This window comes from Dermochelys coriacea, chromosome 3 (genome assembly GCF_009764565.3).
Source record: "Dermochelys coriacea isolate rDerCor1 chromosome 3, rDerCor1.pri.v4, whole genome shotgun sequence".
NCBI lineage: Eukaryota > Metazoa > Chordata > Testudines > Dermochelyidae > Dermochelys > Dermochelys coriacea.
The window spans coordinates 82435432-82455230 of record NC_050070.1 but is presented as its reverse complement, the minus strand read 5'-3'; the positions used below and the strand labels follow the sequence as shown (position 1 = coordinate 82455230).

Below are 19799 nucleotides of genomic sequence, written 5' to 3'. Positions count from 1 at the left end.
CGCCTAACACTTGTCTGTCTTTCCAAAACACACTACTGTAGAAAATACTGGTCCTAGCAAGGGGTTAGTCTGAAGGTCTCGTCACAGAGCAATTATATCTTCAGAGGAAACTTTGGTTCAAAGTATCATTCTGTACTAGCAAAAAAGAAAAAGCACATCGGAGCAAAAATAAATCCTAATGCAATTTTTATTTTATTCTCACTTGGCAACTAAAATCAAAATATTTTACTTAAGATATCAAAATGGATCTAACCCTTCCTACAGTTACATGTGATCAGACTGAGTAGGAGGCTGTTTAGAATTTGTCATGCTACTTGTTGGGCTCAGAAGCCTCATGAGTAAAATCCCCCCTGTAGCAAGCCCCAGTGAAAAATATCTGGAAAAGGTGAGGAAATGTAGCAACCCAGTGAAGCAAGCTAGAGTCGGGCTTTTACACATGCCACTGGAAGTACCACAGGCTTTCTAAATATTCAAGCATGCATTCACTAACAGACGATTTAGCTACTACTGTAGTCTCATTTCAGTGACAATATAATATTAACTCATTATGTAGCACCACAAAATTAAGCCAAGTCCTCTAAGGACTATCTGAATATGTTTGATACGGATTCATAAAAATCTGAATTGCAAGTAGATAAATTTACCTTACGCATACCATAAAGAAGAACAATGATTGAAACTGAACAGGATATTTCCCAACAACAATAAAATATTCACTATGAAAAAGTATCCTGTTCCAAAGATGTGCTTAAAAAAACCCCCACAAATCTATTATGGCCCACATCACATCACCACACAAATGCCTTCCAAGTATTTATCCTCACAATATACCTTTGAACGTGGTAAATATTATTATCCCCCATTTTACATATAGGGAACTGAGGGACAACGTGATTACATGATTTGCCTCAGGTAAAACACATGAAGTTTTGGTCAGAATAGCAAATTAGTCCCATAGCAATTCAGCTGTATAACAGCTTAAAAAATTTTATGACAGCATCCTATTATTTATCCTATGATGAACAGATAATTTACACGCATTCATCATTTGCAAATAATAGGCCAGTGTTTCCTAAGACTATACAGTCTCGTTATAGGAAGAAAATAAAATTTCCTAGTACATTTATTTACAAAACAGCCACATTCTTCTTTGTCCTGTGCAATCACAGATAGGGAATTATATTTGCAGAAAGATTTCTTCAGATATTAAAAGTAGAGAGCAGTAAAACATCAAATTTGCTAATTTATTCTAAAAAAATCACTAAAAGAAAAAATGTAATTAAAAATATCACTTACACTCCACTTAAAACATGCATGGATTGTGTCCTCAATCCATATCCAGTGTCTCTCAAATTGGAAATAATTCCCAATACATTAATATTGGAACCTTTAGTCCCAAAGTCTTTTTCACTGTACATTATCATGTGGGGGTTTGTGAAATCCTGTTGAAGCAAATAAAAATAAAGGAAAATGTAATAAAAATGTTTCACTGCACTCAAGTAGCAAATATTCGATCTTCTTGGAACTTACACCTAGAATAGGTCTCAGCGACTGAAGCTCTTCACTGTAACCACCCCAATCTTTCCATTCCTGATACGCGCCTTCTTCCAGCAAATACTGATGACCTGCAAATCCTGGTTTCTCGTAAGCAACCCAACTAAATATTGGGTGGGGAAAAAAGCATATGAGAATGGAACCTTGCCACTAAACACAGAGCTGAATTTATCTCATAATCCTTCAAAACATACTGAGATAAGACAGGTGAATTCTTTTTAAAAATAACTCTTGAACTTTGGCCCTGTTGAAAGGAAGCTGTCTTTTTAATCAACCTAGACGGAAAAGGGATAAGCGAAATAAAAATCTGAATAAAATAAAACCTTTTACTAGGGTAGATGAAATGAGGAGACTTAGGTTCAAAGTCACCACAGGGTGACTATTTGCTTGGCACACCAGAGAGGGAGGCTTCCTTGTTCTCAGGGTGTACATGTGCAGTACCTAGGGTAAATTAGAGAAGCCTATGGTGCTGCTCTAACCTACACCGGCTGGAGCAGTGCATGCTCTAACAATTGCCTCCTTTTTACTTATACTGTAAATGGGGTAAGGTGGGGGCAGCAGCCCTGCATTAGCCAAGAGCTCCTCACACCTGGGGAAGTCTCAGCTAGCCAGATCTGGCTGCTTTGTGATGCTAGAGTGCCACTAGAGGTTCAGAAGGCACCCCAGAATCTGGTTATTTGCATTGATCTAACACAATGAAATAGCTATGAGGACAAAGACAGCAACTGTACATTACATCTTATCTGGTGCAATGTCCAACACTATCATGTTATTATGTGTACCAGACTTTTCTTCATTTTGCAATTAGAGCTGTTTGTGAGATTTTTCTCTACTTACATTCCTTCCAACACTTTTATGGACCCCACTGATGTAAGTGGCAGTGTCTTATTTTCTCCAGATTCTTCTTTTTGCTTTTCTTCCTCAATAAGAGTGAGTATTTCTGATTCCACTTTCATGTGTTTCCCTTCAAAGAAAGGCTTTTCGTAAATGATTACCTATAGCAGAGATGAGATAAAGGGGCAGTTACTGAAAAGGTGCATTAGTTACAAGTTTTGACAGCAGATTGACTTTAGGTGCACAGCACAAAATGAACGAAGGATCAGACTATGAAACTAATCGGTGGGTCTCTATACTGGCTCAGGAGTCTGCCCTAATATTTATTATCCAGTCACTGTATAAGTGAGTGCTGTGCCATCATACATATGATTAATGACTGGTAATCAGGTATGACAAAAGTTGCAGTATCATGGTGTTTAAGCACCATGCATACACAGCCCAGCCACCATACCAGTACTCAGGACATCACCACGGTAAATGGGTTTGTGTGTGTTTGGTTGCCATGTTTAAAAAAGAGCTGGTCTCATGGTGATTAAATTAAATATAATATATATATTGTTTTTTACCTTTGGCTCTGCAATGGATTCAACTTTGCGGCCACCCTAAAAAAAATTACAAAAATGAAAATAACTTGATTGTAATAAATTTACATATGTATAACTATTTTACAAACAAACAGTCTTCTTTAAGATGAAATTTTTTTCAAAAGTCCACAATATCAAACTCAGGAAGATTAAACACTGATGGGTGCAATTAAGGGTAAGAGTCCAAAGACCTTTAAACAGCACTATATACTACTTTGAAAGTCATTATGATGTTTTATAGTTTATTTTTGTGAATCTTGCAGAGTTTTAAGACACTAATGTTATTGTTAACATACTAGCTCTAAATTATTTTACCATTTTCAAGGGTCTCAAGGACCTAATGTATGCTTCCTTCTTCTCCCAAAATGCTAAGTTAGGATATTCACCAGGCTCCAACATTAAAGGGATTCCCTGGAAACCAGGTTCTTCAAAAATTAGCCACCTAGATTAAGACAAAAAAAAGTTCAATAGTTCAGTGTTTCTGAATTACAATAAACATCAATGTAATGCTCATACAGTATCTTATAACAGAGGCCATTACCCATTAAAAGAAAGCAAATACAGGACCACATTTGTCAGGATGCAGCCAGCCTGAGAATAGATATGTTAGCATACACTTCTATGCCTGTGCAGAGTCCAGTCTGGTTTGCTCTGGTCTTCTCCTGTTGACATAGCTACCCCCTCTCGGGGAAGTGGATTAACTATGCTAACAGGAGAGCTCTCCCCCATCAGTGTAGAAGCATCTTCATGTAAACGCTACAGGGGCACAGCTGTATCAGTGCAGCTGTACTGATGCAGCGTTTTAAGTGTAGACCTGCCCTCCCAATGTTCTGCGCTTGTTTGCTGGATTAGGGCCCAAGGAATTTTCACAATAATTAACATATGTTTGGGAATTTGACCCTGTTGGGTAACAGGAGTTTCAGACAATGACTGAACTTTGGAGAGTCAAGCCTGTATTATTGTCTCTTTACTGGAGACATATTTTTGAACTGATTTTTTTAAGTGAGTTAAAGAAGATCCTCACCAACCTAGAGCCGGATTCAATACAAACACTATCCAGCTTTCATGACAAACCAGACAACTGCAGATTTTTGTTTTATTTCTTTGTTTTGGTTGGTTTTATTTTCCCTACTATTCATTAAAAAATTCAGATAGCTCAGAAACGAGACTCAAGTATTTTCACAATCAGCAGTTTCTTGGTTCCAGGCACAAAGTAGCTTTCCAGAATTGGCTCTTTAGATTTTTCCCAAAGTAGAGTCTATATTGTTAGATTTGTCTCTGCTTTGTTGCATCCTCTTCAACACTTTGCATTTCTTAAAAGAGTGGGGGGGGAGTAGGGGGGATTGTTTTTGTTTGTAAATAAAAACTAGGGTGACTAAATGTTCTGTAAGAGTTTAAACACCATTTCCTTCTTCTGATTGTCAACAAGCTACTCTATGCATTGTGCAAAATAGTTACTCAAATTCCTATATTCTGTGGTAAGATATATGTACAAATATTTAATTCCACTTTCACACCAAGCGGCTCAAGGAAGCGTCCCCAGATTTGTCATTCAAATATGTATAGAAAGAATATAGCACAGATTGACCCTCTTCTTGTCAATTATTTGCATATTTATAAAACCATTAATCATCACTCTCCGACAATCTAAATGCAAGGCTTACAGGCTGCTTTCCCAAATTAGGTGGAGCATACCAAGTTTGATATTTTAATACAGTTGCTGAAATATGATTAAAACTCTGGTCTTGATATGCTGTTGAAAGATCAAAACCATTATATGTCACTATTTAGTGACATGTTTAGGGCACAGCTGGTTCGAAAATGATCCCTCCCCCCAGGAAAATGTCAACTGTTCAAGGTTTACCGGGTTTTATTTTTGTGAACACCAACAACTTTTGGCTAAAAACCATTACAGGAACTGTAGTCCAGTTGGAGAAGCCAGGCTTTACAGCAGAATTCAGGCATGAGGCACAACAATGGCACTTCCAAATAAAAACTTTTCGTTTGGGGTTTTTTTTTTTTGATGAAAAGTCAAAATTTTCACAGAAAATTAATTTTTTGAGAAAATCTCATTTAGTCGAAAACTGGATTTTCCACCCAAAACAGTTTTGAGGGGAAATTTTTGATCAGTCCAAATTTAACCCATAAAGTCATGACCCGTAAGTGTTAAAGATAATGAATAAATATCTTTAGTTTAGCATCAACTTGGTTTTAGAAATTCCAGTACTTCATTTGTCCACAAAAGTATAACACTGGCAGCCATAGTATAAATGTGTGACCACACTTCCCTACCAATGTGTTTCGGTTCTAGAGTCAGAGTTAAGAAACTCAATCCTTGCCTTCTCACTGGGTTTACAGAAGAAACTGAACTTATTGGCAGAAATCTCTCCATATAGGCCTGTTTTCTTATGTGAAGTTGATACTAATTAACATGGGGACCACAGCAGGAAATTGGACTCTTCCATGACACACCAGAAATGACAATGAAGACTGGGCACAGAAGGAGGAAAAATATGATCTAAGCTCAATTTAATAAGGAATGCCAGCTCATAAATTTAAAAATGTAGGAAAATATAGAAGGAAAATGCAACACACAGCTTTAAGCTTTGTGATGCTTCCTAATATTCCTAACCCTTGAAATATCTTTAGTCATTGAGCTTCTCCAATGCAAGTAGCCTGAATGTGTATTAAATGGGAATTTTTGCACTGGAGCAAGCTTAAAGGAGATTTTACTGACAGAATGTTCTTGGACAATATTCTTCTGTTTTCCTTGGCTTGTACATATTTTAATAAAAGAGTTAGCACTGTCCATTTGCTCCTTCTGCTTGATCGTGCAGTAAAGCTGAAGTCATGTTCAGAATACTATATTTTACCAGTATTGAAAGATTTTTACCCAAAAGGTTACTCCACTGTAGGATCAAAACAATTTCCTACATATATGTATAGGGCCAAATTCTATCCTCAGATTGCACTTATGCACAGCCCCATTTGGTTCAAGTTGGAGAATGTCAATAGTTTTCGTCATAAATTAAATCTAATGAATAGCATTCTTTAGTGAACACTTTAAAATACCTGAAGTGGAGTGAAATAGGTCCCCCTAAACACCAATACCCTGCTACAGCAACTATTGCTCGTCTCACATGATTTTTTTTTTTTTTTGGTCTTTATTCCCGTGCTTTCCTACTTAGCCACAAGGCTCACTCTTGGGAATTAGCTTTGTAGTTTGTCATTGAGCCACACTGGACTGATGCCTTCAGGACTCAGATCATAAGGATCCTAATCCAGGAGCTGACTGGTATGCAGTACCTGGCTTGTACTGAAGTTTCCTTCAAAGTACCACAGTAGTCAGCGATAGTCATATAGCACCAAACCAACATAGTCACACATTCCTATCAAGGACAACTGTATTGTGTTCAATAATCGAAGGCTAATAGATGGAGCCTTATTCATGTTTTTCAGGTATTAATTAATAGTATGTTACAGAGATGCTATGACTTCAATAAAGCAGTTAATCCCAATACAACAATTAATATAGTGTGTATATATAGACACACACACACACACACACACGTTTGATTGCTTTGTACACATGTTCTCAAACTTCATTGCACTGGGACCCCCATCTGACAACAAAAATTACTACATGACCCCAGAAGTGGGGAACGAAGCCTGAGCCTGCCCGAGCCCCACTGCCCTGGGCTGGGGGAGGGAAGGCAAAGCCAAAGCCCCAGGGCTTCAGACCCGGGCAGAGAGCCTGTAGCCTGAGCCCCACCACCTGGGGTTTAAGCTCTGGGGCTTGGGCTTCGGCCCCGGGCCGCAGAAAGTCTACCACCAGTACTGGCGACCCTATTAAAACAGGGTTGCAACCCACTTTGGGATCCCGACCAACAGTTTGAGAACAGCTGGCTTAGTATTTACATGTAGATAGCCTTTCAAAGAGATAACCTTTTGTGCAGTGGTTTTCACCCCTTTTTCATTTGTGGACTCCTAAGAAAATGTCAAATGGAGGAACAGACTCTTTTGGAAACCTTAAGCATAATCTGCAGACCCACAGGGGTCCACAGATCACAGGTTGAAAACAACTGTTTTAGTGAGTGACCACACTAAGTGACCAGAAGTAAAATTTTTCCACTGAATGCATCTGATGAAGTGAGCTGTAGCTCACGAAAGCTTATGCTCAAATAAATTTGTTAGTCTCTAAGGTGCCACAAGTACTCCTTTTCTTTTTGCAGAAGTTAAATTGTATGTTTGCATGTCTGACAGCTATAAACAACAATTTTAAAACAAATTCCTTCTATATCAACATATATACACATGAAACTATATACTTACATGCCCCAATGTACTTTTATAGAACAAGTCTTCTGTGTTGTGCCAAATATACCAGTTTCCTCAGTGTCATCAAAAAATGAAGTTACAGTTCCCAGCCCTTCTGGTCCTGTAAACAGGTCGATTTGGCAAACCCTGTAATCCTGGAAAAATGGTAATTCTGTATTGTAGCACCATTTATTATTGCTCTGATATAATTTATTGTAACTAAATCAATTTTTAAAACACTTCTGCTGTTCATAAGCCATTTACCCTATTCTATCTCAGTTACAGTTGTATGGATGCCTGTAAATGAAATGTGGTGAGGCTGATGATTTTTCTTCTCTCCATGTGTTGAAATCTCTCTCCATGATTCTCAAATCTAATTTTTCATCCCTGACTTTTCTGCCACTTGTGCAGGCACGCATCTCCCCTTGGTCTCTTCTATATTTTGTTTGTCTAATTAAATATGAGGATAACACTAAAGAGAAAATTCTTTAATTGAACCCTAATTTTTTAAAAAGGCCTATTTACAAATCAAGCATGCCTCCTTTTCCCTTTCAAACATTGTTACAGCTTATAGTAGAGGTTGGCAAACTTTTTGGCCTGAGGGCCACACTGGGGTTCCAAAACTGTATGGAGGGCTGCGTAGGGAAGGCTGTACCTCCCCAACAGCCTGGCCTCCACCCTTTATCCGCCCCCTCCCACTTCCTACCCCCTGACTGCCCCCCTCAGAACGCTCAACCCATCCAATGCCCCCTGCTCCTTGTCCCCTGACCACCCCCTCCCAGAACCCCCCACCCCTAACAGCCCCCTTGGGATCCCACCCCCCATCCAACCCCCCCGCTTTCTGTCCCCTGACTGCACCGACCCCTATCCACACCCCTGTCCCGACAGGCCCCCCCGGGACTCCCATGCCTATCCAACTACCCCGTTCCCCGTCCCCTGACCACCCCTCCCCAGATCCTCCGCCCCATCCATCAGCCCCTCCCCAGTCCCTGTCCCCTGACTACCCCCCGGGACTCCCCATCCAAGCCCCCTGCTCCCCGCCCCCTTACCATGCCACTTAGAGCAGCAGGACTGGCAGCTGCGCCACCCAGCCAGAGCCAGCCACGCTGGCGCGCGCTGCCTGGCAGGAGCTTGCAACCCCACCATCCAGAGTGCTTGCGGCATGGTGAGTTGAGGCTGCGGGGGAGGGGAGGATAGCAGGGGAGAGGCCGGGGAGCTCAAGGGCCGGGCAGGACAGTCCCGTGGGCCAGATATGTCCTGTGGGCCACAGTTTGCCCACCTCTGGCTTATAGCCTATTTTGGCAACCTTCAAATGGCAAGACTTCTGAATGATACATTAAAACACACATAATAAGTTGCATATGCTAATACCGTGTACATAAAAACCCACAATTTGTGTGGCTATAGATATTTGTTAATGCAAATCAAGGTTTGTGGGTGTGCACTAGAGTGTGTGTAAATTGGGTGCACATAAAAAATGTATGTTACATTCTATGTACTTATTGAATTTTAGAGTTTTTATTTTTAATCAATTTGCAAGGCTTATACTGCATTTTAAATTTCTAGTATGTTTTGAGGGATTAAGTAATGATAAGTATCAAGGAGAAGGTATCCTTTCTCCCCCACCCTAGTAGTGCATACTATCAGAGTTGCTACTGCAATACACCACCAATTATTTTGTAATTAACCCACAGAATCATTGCATAAGCTCAAATGTGTCTCAAACACCCATACTTTAAGTAATGATATGCTTCGTGTGTTAATAAATCAGTTTCTTGACATCAGAATTATTTATGCCAATAGAGGAAACAAACTGAAAAATATTTAAGAATTGAACAAGAATAGATTATATTACTTGCCTTTACTACATGTTTAATTGAACCAATCACTGCAGACTTAGAGTTATATTCATCTTTTTCTTCAGAAGTATTTTCACCCCAAATATTATCGAGTTCCAGTTCTCCTTCCTCCAGAGGAATAGAGGGTCCTTCAAAATTTGGTTTCTCATATAGAATCCAGCTAAAGAACAGAAAATTTTCCCCTTCATACTTTTCATGGTGACATTTTAATTAATCATGATTTTCTAAAAGATATGCTCTAGTTCAACCACAGCTATTCGACTTGAAGGAAGAATTAATTCAGAGAAGTCATATGTTCTGGGTTATGCAGGAGATCAGACTAGATTATTCCTTCTGGCCTGATAACCTATGATATATTCTCATTAGAGATTTATATACAATGCTGCCCACACTTTTTAAGTCCAAATGTTGTTTATGTTTATTACAAAAAGCTTTCCTGCAAAATGCAAAACATTGCCCATGAAAAAGTCACTTAGTAAACATAAAGCAGCCATGAAACCAGGGTGGATAAAAATCATGGTTTTTTTTTAAATGGATATTTTTATTTAAATTGGATTTTTGAGGAAAAAAACCTATCCAAAGATGGTTTTAATTAAGATACATTATAGCTCAAAGATATCTCATCATGGAATAGGGATTATGAAATCTAATTCTATAGTATGAGACAATATATTCTCTTTTAAGAAAAGTTTTGTAAATGAGTTTCAATAGTTCATGGATTAGGGACCGAATCTTATGAGGTTCCAGGGGCTTCTGTATAGATTATTTAGGTTAAACTTTCTATTTACCGAATGGGACTCAGTGCTCAGTCTAGAAGATATCAGAGATGCTTAGTTTTGCAGTTCTCAAACTGTGGATTTGGGTCTCCAGAGATAACATGCTTGTTAACAGCAAAAATGTTTTAAAATATATAAATAAATAATATATAGAGGTGAGAAACAACAGACCTCAGTCCTATTGTCCATCTGCAAATTTGTGTACACAGAGTCAATCCCATACCTCTCTCTAAAAGTGCAAAGTTTCAAAAAGTTCACTGAATAGAAGATAGTTGGGGGCGGAATAGATCTGGACAAGGAGAAGAAGTCTGGAGATAAATGTGAGAAGAGAGGGACAGGCAGTAGAAACAAAAGTGAAACTGTTTGAGCAGCATATTTCAGAAGTATTGAGGTCTTTCTGAGTGTAGTCTTCATTGCTTTGAGATCAACCATACCATTCTCTCACTAGAAGGAAAACCTATAATGGTAGCAGGTTGTAAGAGAGACCTAGTTTGGGTCTCATCTATCTCATGCATCTCCAAGTTGTGAAAAATATGTGTTAAGGTTATAACAACCAACAAGTATGCACTTTTATGTGGAAATCCATGATTAAATCAAGTCTTCCTGACTAGTGATTTAAATCAAATCCTCCCTGCATGAAACACATGAGTTTTCTATCATGCTGGGCTGCATTTACCAATTCTCCACTTAATAAAAGCTTCTATAAAGCATCTTATCTAAGAGACAGAAATGTGGAGTAGAAACTGTTTATACTTCCCTACCTCTACTATATCATATCCTTAAGCATCAGCTACCCATTGCGGTCTTGCTTTACCAAGCTATATGATGAGCTATCCTAACATTTACAGTTAAAAAACAACATGACAATTTCCATAATTAGCTGTTTAATAAAATGTTAATGCAATCTTCAGTCTGTCTTAAATAATCAAATGCAAAGAAATGTGCATCATACTATTATGCCTAGGCAAAGCTGAGGCACAAAAAACAATGGTGATTTTAAATAAATATACTAAATACCAAGACATAACAGGTGTAATAGTTAAGAAAGGACAGAAGCATTAACTCTGAAATTCTTTCCCAATACAACTGATCAACTGGAGACAATAACTACACCAAAAGTTGCTGACATGCAAGTTACTTTCCAGTGTTCGTTTTTAATTTTTAATGTTCTTTTAAAAATACAAATACCTATTGATGGCATTGCAATTTCATTAGAAAGTGCTTGACACTTATATTGATGCAATCTGGGATGGTAAGAATACTTGCTCTAACACAACACTTTTTAGGTTCACATCTAATGCCAGAATTTGTGTGAATCTCTAATTATGTTAAAAGATGCATTTTATTGTCTAAACTCCTCACTTCATCAATTTGGTCGTAAAATATAACCAAGCAACAGGATCTGATGGGATATGAAACTTCTGTCTAATAATGACAGGTTTCAGAATAGCAGCCGTGTTAGTCTATATTCGCAAAAAGAAAAGGAGTACTTGTGGTACCTTAGAGGCTAACACATTTATTAGAGCATAAGCTTTCGTGAGCTACAGCTCACTTCATCCGAAATGCATCCGATGAAGTGAGCTGTAGCTCACGAAAGCTTATGCTCTAATAAATTTGTTAGTCTCTAAGGTGCCACAAGTACTCCTTTTCTTTGCCTAATAATGCCACACTTACCATAAGGCATGTTGTGAGGCATGAGGACAAAGGCTGAGTGTCTTCTGGCATCGTGTGTGGGGATATAGACAAAGTGATCATTTACTGAAGTTATTGCAAAAGGATTTGATTGAGAGAAAATTATTTTGTAGAGGAAATTCGAAGTGCTTTCTGTTGGTCCAGGACTCCACATCATGGCCACATTATATTTGCTGTGGTTTTTTGTGAACAATGAGATAACTACTTTTGCATATGCTATGTAGAAAGGGATATTAAAATGAAAAAAGGAGGACTTCATGAATTTTATGGCCGAGTTAAACTGCCCAAAGGCTTTTATATTTGGTAATTAGTCCAATATGTAAACTAAAGTATGCAAATTAGATTGCTTTTAAACACAGATTAGTGGTGTAGAAGTTGGCAAAAATATCTGTAACTTGTGAATTACACATATGTGACATCAAAAACAGCTAAATCTATTAAAGAAAAATTTGTTAATGAAAAAATATTGCATCTTGGCTGTTAGTGTGCGAAGTCCGTCTGGAAAACTTTAAATAGACCGAGTTTTAACCTCTCACCTACTGTATGCCCCCTTGAGGAAACAAATATTTAAGAGAAATGCACACAGATTTCTACCTGAAATTATATCACCATGATCATGCTTTACTATGCTAATACCCCCCACCCCCACAACTCTCAATAATGCAATTCACTCCAGCCAGGCAGATCCTTGCACCCTCCTGGAACCCCAGCTGCCTACAGTTAATTCCATGCTACATATCATTGACCTCAAGAGGGCTCTGGTGGGTGCAGAGGTTTGCCTTCAGGGATAGGGAAAAGACCCTGTCTACACTGGATCAGCAATCATGTTTGCTAAAACAGTTGCATATATGGTATAAAACCAGCTCAGGCTATCCCAGTTGGCTGGACAATGGACACAGTTTAGAAGCCATTTACTAGGTTACGAAGGGTCTAATATTAGAACACTGTTTCTTGATTTGTTTTGGCCAAAACGTAACGGACAATCAAAATATGGTTAAACTGATCCTGCTGAAACAGTACTGCAGTGGAGTTACAAATTGGTTCTGTTCCCTTTGTTCCTAGCCTCATGGATATGGGGCAAAATCATATGGAGAAAAATTCCCATCTTACCATCCTCGGATGACTTTAACTAAAATTACTGATGACAGCACCCAAGAGCTGCAATCCAAAACATCATTAAAAACTTCTATACCATTCTTGTGAGAGTTTGATTCACTATATATCACCATCTGTATGAAACAAACAAAGAAAAAAAACACATGCGCATTATATATCACCATTTTTAATCTAACAGGAAACAGTAGTCTATAACAAAAAATAGAAAATATAAACCTTACCTTGCCAGGTCTGGGATTGATTTTATTTTGGCTATTTCCTGAAAATGCCTGATCGACAGGGGAGAAAAAAAACAGGACTAGATATTTAATACAGAGAGTGTAATTTTTCCATTACAAAACAATAAAAATAATTAAGTGTGTTCTCATTTGGTATTAATTTAAATTGATTTTAATTTTGTTTCCAATTGCTCCGACTGAAGACCATTTCGTCACATTTGCACAAATGTTATACTAGTCGAAGTGTTGCCTGTGGACCAGGTAGCCTTGAAAATCTTGCTGACCAGCTTTCCAGATTTTCCAAAGGCGTTCCCACAGACCACTTAGAAAACTGGGGTTGTGCTGGAATTACAGAAGTATATGCTCTACAATTAAAAAGTAAAAAAATTTTGGAGAGAGATAGTATGGAAAAAATGCTACAAAAATTATTTTTAAAAAGCATATACAAATATTGTAAAGATTAGATATGCTGGCATATAAAAATATACATTTAAAATAATCAGCACAATCATTTTCTTATGGACATCTTTTAGTTATAAAATGTGGATTTATAAATTTAAAAGAATATGAGAGAACACCAGGAGACTAAACAAAAATACGCCAGACAAAACAGTCAAATTACACTTTGAGTCAGAAAACATACAATTTTAAAAGCAAACATTTTAAACCAATGTTGAACTAAGTTATAGAGAATATGCAATAAAGCTGTAGTTATATATTGTGTTTCTAAAGAACGGAAGAAAATGTTAACATTTTAATAAATGTATATTGCACTAATACCCATGGACCAAGACCCTATCATCTTCAGCAGTGAAAAAAGAACAAAAAGACATCCCCTGCCCGAAAGAGTTTACAATCTAAATAAAAGACAACACACCACAGACGGATAGACAGACAGACTGCGACGTGCAAGGAAACACTGAGACAATTCTGGTGAGCATGACAGGCATTGGGCTCAGAACAACAGCTGCCTAACGATTGCTCATTTTTTATAGGCATCATCATAATGAGTTGAGAATACTACTGCAGGACTGGTGTTCTAGCTTTTGATTAAATTCCAGTCAGCATTTGCCCATTTTTTTAAAGGTCAATTTTTGTTGCTGTCCTTATATTCCGTTCCTTTACACTGCTTATTAACTTTATTATAAAGCTTAATCAAGAGAACATGTACAATAGGTCCACTTCATACAAATAAAACAAAATTTTCTCTTCCTCTCCTAAGAAAGATAAAAGTAAAAAAAGGCCCCAGTCCTACAAAGGGAGATGCATGGAGTCCTATGAAATCCATGAGAGTAAGTTTTACATGCCTACATGGATCTTTTTGTGGGATCAGGACCGTATGCTTGTTAAAAACATTCCATTTAACCCATGGGTAGCAGAACAAACATGGATGGGTTTAATCATTTAGCTTCACAATCTATTTTTGAAATCATCACATTAGAAAAGATCAGAGCAAGAGCCCCTTCTCCTCGCAATGTAAATCAAAACTACTGCTACACTCAAATTAATCTGCAGTCTTGAAACATTTGACAAAAGTCTCAACTCTGATGGAAAGAACACCCAACCTTAATAGTGCAGGACAGTTTCTGCTTCCTTGGCGGGTGGGGGGGAGGGGGGGCAGAAACAGCGAATGAAACAGCCTTCCAAGTGTCCCAACCTACTATTTTTTAAAAAAAAGATTAAGCACTGTGGTGGATACATCAAAGAGAGCAGAAAAATTATTATTTTGAGAAGTACTTCCTGGTTTTCTGTATTCTCCCTCAATTCTATACACCATTTTGAGGAGACTATTAAATTTGGGAGCTCACAGCTGCGCTACTCTCCTTCTTTCCCACCACCTACTGAATGTACTTTGCCTTTTTGGTATCGGTGGGAAATATTTTTGAATGTTAGGAGGTCTGTAGCAGTAGAAATAGCTGTACATTTATTCATAGTTCAGTCAGCAGTAATACGAGTTGATCCTAACGTGTAGTGTAACAGAAAGTTACTAAGGGAATAAGCAGGTCTGTCCTTAAATTAACTTTAAAAATCAAGTTAATATTCTGGGTGGATGCTTCCCATCAACACCCATTCTGTGAACAGACAAAAGGACTTCAATATCAAGGGTTATTAATCCAGCACCTTTCACCATCACTACCAGGCCATTTTTAAAATCTCCTTAAAAATTATGACTACTGCCCTAAATATGAGTAAGGAAGCTTGACCCATTATCTCTGCAGCAGTGGAATGGCCCTGTGTCTTGTTGGGGCGGGAAGCTGTGAATATCAAAAGGAAGTGTATGTCTTCAAAAGTCTACAGAATTGAGCAAGAAAACAAAGTATTCTACTGATTTACAGAAGTAAATCAGAACAGATTTATTTAAAAAAAGGGAAAGGGAGGATTCAGAACAGAATGTCTAGTGTTTGATTATTATTTATCAAGATTCCTAGGATAAGGACACATTGTAGAATCATCAATAAGGGGGACACACACACACACGCTATCATTGCCACATTTAGCCACTCTTCTAAATTCACAATTTATGTACTTCGCTACTTGGAAGGAAAAAAAAGTCAAATTGTATGTACTGAAGATAACATGAAAGCTGAATAACTTTTCAAACCAGTTAGAAGAATTGCAACATGCTCACCTCTCCGTCTAGAAAGCCAGAAGGGACATTTGGTTCACATGAGCTAGACTTTAACCAGCTTGAGAAATTTTTGCCAGTGATTCCATAGTTTGGCATTTGTGAATTTAGTTCTTCTTTTGCATCATCTGTTTGCAAATATTTTTCCATGCAATTTGGAACTTTTAAACCTGAAAGAGACTGAATTGCAAAATCAAAATTAAAGGGTTGTTTTTTTTGTTTTTGTTTCGTTTTCTTTTAGCAGACAGGCCGGGTTTCGTAAGGTTTAATTTTCTGAATTATTTAGTTTTATTACCTCAGAGTTTTGAGGCATGTCAAATGGTCTGACTGCATCAAGTTGTAAAGCAGGCATCCCCAAGGAGTCAGTTGAGAAAGTTGTTGTAATAGTATTTACTGAGGTTACAGAGGGAGTAAACACCTTTCCTTTAGCTGTAGATGACAGCAAGCTTGAGAAGACAGCGCTTTTTTCCAGACGGGACCTCTTAATTTCACCATCTGTACTATCCCTGTTCTGCATTTTAAGTTGTAGGGCTGGTGCTAAATCTTGTGTTTTTCCTCTCTTTATTCCCAAACCCAATGTAAATACACTGGGATCAAATACTTTCTCTAAGTTGTCTTCATGAATTGGAGGCATTGCAAAATGGGGAGCAGGGAAATTTGGAAGCTTTGGCCTTTTCTTCTTCTGGGGTATGCAAACTGAGCTGTCTAGATTTTTGATAGTTTCTGTAAACTCTCTCATGTCAGAAGGGGAATCAGAAATACTCTCATCTTTACCAGGAGAAATATTACCAGTGTTACTTGGGCTTTGCTGTATATTGATAATATTTTGCTCTAATGTCTGTATGTTTTTTAAATTGCCTTTGTTACACTGCTTGTTTGTAGAGATTGGCTCTCCTGTTCCTGTCTTTTTGCCTTCATTTTGTATCTGAAAAAGGACATTCTCCTCTAATTCTGATTCTTTGGAAACTATATCAGATTTTAGGGGACATTTATCATCTTTACAAGGAGATGAAATCTCTCTGTTTGATAACAGTAATTTTTTCTCACTGTGATGGAATTTTGAGCTTGCATTAATTGCTCTATTAGCATTATCTTTTAAGATTTCATTTTTGTTGGCATTTTGTAAAGATGTTATAGGTAACAAACTGTCTTTATTAACAGTGTTAGCTTCTACTTCAGCTTGTCTTAAAGAGCAAGCATTAGCATTTGCTTTGCTTGTTTGGTTAAACAGCGATCCTGCAACTTTTCCTTTCTTCAGTTCTGCTGCCTTTTCAACCTCCTCATTAACTGACGTTCCTACTTGAGAGCCTTCTTCAGGTTTGGTCTTGATTTCTGCTGAGCCTTCTTTCACCCATGGCACATTTTCAGGTAACTTCTGGTGATTGTTTTGCTTATTAATTATTTTATCAGTTTGTTCATATTCCTGGAGTTGTTTTCCAAATTTCAGCTTTGCTCTACCAACAAATGTATTTGATACAGTGTTATTTTTTAAAGCAGGGACATCAGAGGGTTGCTGGTGCTGATTAGCACGTTTATTTTCAAACAAGGAAATTTTGTTGGCAATGCTGCTGTTAATTTTATTAACTGGCTTTTCAAGAGAATCATGCTCATTTTCTAGGTCTTCAAGACTTTTCGGAGCTTTAAAATTCAGTTCTACATTCTTGGGTTTGGCAGGACTGCAAGAAGCACAGTGAAAGTTATTTTGCAATGTATTCTTAAGTAGAATCATTTATTAATTTAAAAATAAGAAATACAACACGGTTTCATAATAATATATTTTTCCAGTATCAATATTCAGTTTAAGTTACAATATTCCAAAAGGATTTCATAAAAAGAAAGGAATAATAACTGTGCTACCAACAGTAACCCAAAGACAGGAACAATGTACCGATATTTCATAAGGTCAAACATAGGATTGCGCATTTGGCTGGTCGAAAAATAGCTGACTAGTCAAATATTAGTCAAACATCATCAAATATGGTCAAATATTTTAAAGCACTGATTTATTATAATATTAAGAAAAAAGAGCAAGATTTTATGATCTTTAATAGGTTTAGCCGTAGATAGGTACTTATGCCTAATTACAATAAAAACAAGTTATTTAACAGAGTTAATTTAATTCAGAAAAGCGAGAAACTCAATTAAATGAAGTTCTGAAAAATGTAAGAATGACACTATGATGCAACGAAAAAGGTAGGCCGACATCTACATCAGGGCATTCTTGCTGGAATATCTGACAATATTTTACCATGGTCAAGTAATACAGTCAACTGACATTACTTGACTAGCTAACCAAACTTAGAAACACACACACGCTAAGTTCCTAACAATATTTGGTAGCGTATCAATATTTGGTAGTATATAACAGTGTATCAGATAGCCAAACACTGTGGAGGATTTCCACTATTTAAATATCTCAAAAGTCAAAGTTTAACAGTGGAGACAATTAATTGAATTCTTTTTAATAAGCTAGATACATTTTTAGTGTAAACCAAGGTGGGCTTTTGAAGAATTAATTTATTTCATTATTTTCCTTTTTAAACTGGGAATACATTGAAAGAGTTTCATTTCACCCAAACTTTTTTAAAAATTTGAGATCAACCAAAATTACTACTTGATACCCAACATCACATTCTCTGATTTACTTCCCCCCTAAATATACCTGTTAAATTGAGTGGTAAGAAACATTTTCTCCAATTATAAATTTTGTTTGGTAATTTACAGTGAAGTCTGAAAAGTTTTGTTAACTTCGGTTTCTAAACACAAGATGACAAATTTTCAAGGCCAGATTCTGAGCTGTGCTTCTTAGGACGTTCAGCCTGGGCAGTCAGGAGCAATGGCTTTACATCACCTTTCTGGCTCCCAAAATCTTGGTTGAACTTTCTCTGGGGCTAGTCTAACTCATCAAAGCTTCACTCAGCTGTCTATGGGCCATCCTGCAGCCAAGAACAGCCAGAGCAGAGTGCTCTGATCACACTCCATCCAATGCACTCTACATAACGGACTGCGAAGGAGATGGCATAAGGCGGTTATGCTGGCAAGGAACCTCTTTGCAAAATGGAGGAGGGTGGGGAGAGAAAAAATGCCTGGCAGGACGGGGGAAAGTCTGTTTTCAGGCCCTTTTATGCTACAGGAGCAACGTAAAGAGGACAGAACACAGTAAAGAATTAGGGCATAAATCTTCAAAACTTATTAGAGTTAAAGTGTTAACTGACCCATTCTCCCCTCAGTGATTGTGATCGGTTCCCTAAACATTACAGGAAGTTACACGCATGCAGTGATGAGCGCACACACACAGTGTGTGTAATGCACTACTTGAAGTCTGGCGATTGTGGGAGATCACCGATCAGCTCCCAGCAGGCTCTTTAAAAAAAGACAGGCAAGATCTATACATGATCTTTTGGCATACACTCATGCTTATCTGTTTGGATAGAATACTATTCACTAAATTGAATAGGAATTGACAGAGGTGGTGAGTACAAATGAGTTTATGTGGATAGCCTATATAGCACAGCAAATGTCATCTCTTTTGTAAGAAGTCCCTCTACCAACACAGATATACTGATAAGAGAAACTTGTTCAGATATGATCACAACTAGAAGGTACTACAAAAAGAAGGATTCTGGGTGGACTCCTCCTGAAGGTCGAAACAACAAACTGGACTTCTACATAGAACGCTTCCGCCGACATGCACAGGCTGAAATTGTGGAAAAGCAGCATCACTTGCTCCATAACATCAGCTGTGAGGAACGCAATGCCATCCACAGCCTCAGAAACAACTCTGACATGATAATCAAAAAGGCTGACAAAGGAGGTGCTGTCGTCATCACGAATAGGTCGGAATATGAACAAGAGGCTATTAGGCAGCTCTCCAACACCACTTTCTACAAGCCATTACCCTCTGACCCAACGGAGGGTTACCAAAAGAAAATCCCTGAAAAAGCACAAGACACAACCCTGGAACCCCGACCTGGGGTACTCTATCTGCTACCCAAGATCCATAAACCTGGAAATCCTGGATGCCCCATCATCTCAGGCATTGGCACCCTGACAGCAGGATTGTCTGGCCATGCAGACTCCCTCCTCAGGCCCTACGTTACCAGGGCTCCCAGCTATCTTCAAGACACCACCGACTTCCTGAGGAAACTACAATCCATCGGTGATCTTCCTGAAAACACCATCCTGGCCACTATGGATTTAGAAGCCCTCTACACCAACAT

At 38.0% G+C, this 19799-nt stretch overlaps 1 protein-coding gene across 1 annotated transcript in view; it reads right to left on the bottom strand.

Moving 5' to 3' along the window:
* Positions 1-19799, bottom strand: part of CRYBG1 (crystallin beta-gamma domain containing 1) — a 66650-nt gene that overhangs the window by 36577 nt on the left and 10274 nt on the right. The window contains exons 3-13 of the mRNA XM_038394118.2: positions 15875-17255; positions 15583-15759; positions 12957-13004; positions 12730-12848; positions 9152-9311; positions 7308-7447; positions 3291-3417; positions 2958-2993; positions 2392-2549; positions 1531-1657; positions 1297-1442 (exon numbers count right to left, since the gene is read on the bottom strand). Of these exons, the coding sequence (XP_038250046.1) occupies positions 1297-1442; positions 1531-1657; positions 2392-2549; positions 2958-2993; positions 3291-3417; positions 7308-7447; positions 9152-9311; positions 12730-12848; positions 12957-13004; positions 15583-15759; positions 15875-17255 (2619 nt within the window). The remainder of the gene's footprint in view (positions 1-1296; positions 1443-1530; positions 1658-2391; positions 2550-2957; positions 2994-3290; positions 3418-7307; positions 7448-9151; positions 9312-12729; positions 12849-12956; positions 13005-15582; positions 15760-15874; positions 17256-19799) is intronic.